Below are 3,934 nucleotides of genomic sequence, written 5' to 3' on the forward strand. Positions count from 1 at the left end.
CTCCCTTCTTGGGGCAGCCTTTGTGTTTGTCAGCATGCATGCACACACATGACATGTGTGTGCGCTTCCCTGTGTGTGTACGCGCGCGCGTGTGTGTGTGTGTACGCTCGTGTGCGTGTGTGTGTGTGTGTGTGCGTGTGTGTGTGTGTGTGTGTGTGCGTGTGTGTGCGTGCGTGTGCGTGTGTGTGTGTGCGTGTGTGTGTGTGTGTGTGTGTGTGCACGCTCGTGTGCGTGTGCGTGTGTGTGTGTGTGTGTGTGTGTACGCGCTGTGCGCGTGTGTGTGTACGCGCGGGTGCGTGTGTGTGTGTACGCTCGTGTGCGTGTGTGTGTGTGTGTGCGTGTGCGTGTGTGTGTGTGTGTGCGTGTGTGTGCGTGCGTGTGCGTGTGTGTGTGTGCGTGTGTGTGTGTGTGTGTGTGTGTGTGTGTGTGTGTGTGTGTGCACGCTCGTGTGCGTGTGCGTGTGCGTGTGTGTGTGTGTGTGTGTGTTTGTGTGTGTGTGAGGGAGAGAGAGAGAGAGAGAGAGAGAGAAGCGTTGTCCCACGTCTCTGGAAACTAACTCTCCAGAATAGCGACCTGGCATCTATTCAGCTGGCATCCATTCTGGCCTCAAGAGGAGTGCTTCACCTGTTGGAAAAACATAAATCAGCTCTCATCTTGTAAATGTCACTTGTGTTCTGCTCACTTCACACTCTGTAAACGGGCTGGATTACGGCACCGCAAAAACTAAACCTTTCCTCTCTCTGCGTTTTTTCTCTCCCTTCTCCCCATCAGATGAGCAAATCTCATCCAAGTCCAGCCTGTACTTCCTCATCTCCAACGAGGGCAACCAGAACCTGTACGTGTCCCAGGCCAACCTGTGGCTGTACCTGCGCGTGCTGCCCGGCCCGGAGAAAGGCCTGCGACGGAAGGTGACGGTGAAGATCCACTACCAGGAGGCGGGGCCCGGCGGAGCGGAGGGCGGCCCGGGAGGCGGCGGGGGCGGGGGGGGGTTTGGGCGCGGGCCGCTGGGCGCTGGTGGAGAAGCGGGTGGACCTGAAACGCAGCGGCTGGCACACCTTCGGCCTGTCCGAGGCGGTGCGCGCCGTGTTCGGCAAAGGCAGCCGGCGGCAGGACCTGGAGGTGCGCTGCGACGGCTGCGAGGCGGCCGGCGTGGCCACGGTGCTGGTGGACCCGGGCGAGCCGTCCCACCGGCCCTTCCTGGTGGTGCGCGCGCGGCAGGCGGAGGGCAAGCACCGCATCCGCAAGCGCGGGCTGGAGTGCGACGGCAGCAGCGGCGGCCTGTGCTGCCGCCAGCAGTTCTACATCGACTTCCGCCTCATCGGCTGGAACGACTGGATCATCGCGCCGGCCGGCTACTACGGCAACTACTGCGAGGGCAGCTGCCCCGCCTACATGGCGGGCGTGCCGGGGTCGGCGTCCTCCTTCCACACGGCGGTGGTCAATCAGTACCGCATGAGGGGGATGAGTCCCGGCTCGGTCAACTCGTGCTGCATCCCCACCAAGCTCAGCACCATGTCCATGCTGTACTTTGACGACGAGTACAACATCGTGAAGCGGGACGTGCCCAACATGATCGTGGAGGAGTGCGGCTGTGCCTGAGGGCGCGTGCGGCAGCACGCGTCCGCCGCTCGAACTCGGAACTGTCAAAAAGGTCTTTTGTACAAACGGGCGTTTTTGTTCGGTACACATATACAATATATCTATACTTATGTGACAGGACCGCACCAACAGGTACAATCCAGCAAAACGCATGCATCAGTGTTGTGTATGTGTGTGTGTGTGCGTGTGTGTGTGTGTACGTGTGCGTGTGTGTACGTATGTGTGTGCGTGTGTGTGTGTGTATTTATCAGACTGAGCGACCTGCTTGCTCTCCTCCAGTTTTGTCCATTCCATATGATGAAAGTGAACTGGCCAGGAGCTATGGGAAAGAGAAGGGAATAGTTATCACCAAAATGATACTTTGCTCTAGTTTCTGCCATTTCTAGTCGAAAAATAATGGCACCATCATCTCTCCTCTTGAATGAAGATTAAAAGCGCTTAAGGAAAGTGACAGGATCGGCCAATGACATTATTGGCTTCACCCCCACACTCCCGCCCCCCCCCTGCTCCTCCAACCAACCCCTCTTAAGTACTTTAGCACAAGGCAGATTTTTTTTTAAGCACTGACAATTCATCAGCTTATACAATTCAGAACACCAGCACTTCCTGACTGTCCCCACAGACCCTGTCTGTGAGCGTCCCCCCTCTGGTGCGATCAGATCACGGACCCTGTCTGTGAGCGTCCCCCCCTCTGGTGCGATCAGATCACGGACCCTGTCTGTGAGCGTCCCCTCTCTGGTGGGATCAGATCACAGATAGGATTATACCTTCCACGGTGCAAAGCAGTTCAGCAACCATGGGCCTCCACGCCTCCACGCCCCCTGCCTGTGTCGACAGCGCCGCCGCCGGCCCTGTTACCGTTACCACGACAACCAGGTGAAGATGGACCTTCCTAAGTGCACTTCACTTGTGCACTTCACTTAACCCTGGGGACAACAGAGAGAGAACTGCCCCCACCCCCCCCCCCCCACCCCCTTCTCAAGGCTGCTCCCTACTTGCCCGAGGACGGGGGTAGACTCTTGTTTTCGGCCCCCTGCTGGTCGCCACAGTGCGTTGAAATGCACACCCTGAATAGCACTTGCATAATAAATGCCTCCCGAGGGGTACTGAGTGTCCTGTCCTATCGCTAAATAAGTGCCACATGAGCTATGCAATGTATAGTAACCTATACCCATACTCTACATGCTCTATCAGACTGAATTCTCTCTCTCTCTCTTTCTCTCTCTCTCTCTCGCTCTCTCTATCCCTTTCTCTCTCTCATTCTTTTTCTATCTCCCTCTCTCTCTCTCTCTCTCTCTCTCTCTCTCTCTATCCCTTTCTCTCTTTAGTCCTCGACTCTTTATCAATACTTGAAAATGTGATCTTTCGCTTCCTTTCCAAAGCGAAGGATCGTTGTGATGTTTGCACTGAAAAGTTGCGGGATTAGTGAAACAAAAACTGCCATTGAAAAGTTATTTTTATAGAAGTAAAAATTGAATTTTGTTTCAAGTGTATTTTACCTAATTAATGGAACCAAAGAGGCCAATATTTTAGCTATTATACTAAGATGGCGAGGCCATCACGTTACTGTGTGTACAATACTGTTCTGATCATTTTTGCAAAAGGCCTACCACTGTATCAGGGTACGACTCATGATTCCATTCCCTAGTTCTGTTTTCTTTCTCTGTTTTTGTACAAATACGCAAGTGGAACACTTCATTTTTCACCTTTAATTCTATTTTTTTCAGTTTTCTATTTAATAAGAAAGTTATTTTTAGGTCCTGTTTCAGAATCATTTAGTCAAATAAATGTCATCTGTACAGTTTATGTAAAATAAGATGTTTTCTTAAATATTTTGTAACTTTAAAATAAATTCTTACTCTGCATTGCATTGTTTCTCTCTTGTCTGTGTTTCAGATGGAAAAAATATATATATATATATATTTATATAGCGCTTTTCAGAAATAGTTGGAGTCGAGATCTCTTTCTAAGGTCGCTTTCACATATAAGGTGGTGGACTCGGTGTGATTCGGGGGGGTGAAGTTCCAACATGGTTTCATTTTTCATTTGGTCTGGTTCTCTTTCACACAGCAATTTGTCACAAGCACCAAACTTTCTGAACAATGTCACATGGTCGAAACGGTCACTCAAATCTCTCCTCTTCTGCCGCCTTGCCTGCTGAGGGCTGACTGAACAACACAAGTGAATCCGTGAAACACAACCCATAAGGAAACACCACCTTTATGCGGTCTTGGGATTTCTGGTTTTACTTTGTAGCGTAGAGTTCACTTGCAAACGAACCGAGACCCACGTTTTCAAGCGGACCAGAGTTTGCTTGTTTGTTCCACAACAGTGC

The 3,934-nt window shown here is 51.7% G+C and overlaps 1 protein-coding gene across 1 annotated transcript in view; it reads left to right on the forward strand.

Moving 5' to 3' along the window:
- Positions 1 to 3,446, forward strand: part of inhbb (inhibin subunit beta B) — a 9,913-nt gene extending 6,467 nt beyond the window's left edge. Inside the window, 2 exon segments of the mRNA XM_083638525.1 lie at positions 772 to 953; positions 955 to 3,446. Coding sequence (XP_083494651.1) covers positions 772 to 953; positions 955 to 1,599 — 827 coding nt within the window. The 3' untranslated portion in view covers positions 1,600 to 3,446.
- The last annotated feature ends 488 nt before the right edge of the window (positions 3,447 to 3,934 follow it).

This window comes from Poromitra crassiceps (assembly GCF_964638095.1).
Source record: "Poromitra crassiceps genome assembly, chromosome: 6".
NCBI lineage: Eukaryota > Metazoa > Chordata > Actinopteri > Beryciformes > Melamphaidae > Poromitra > Poromitra crassiceps.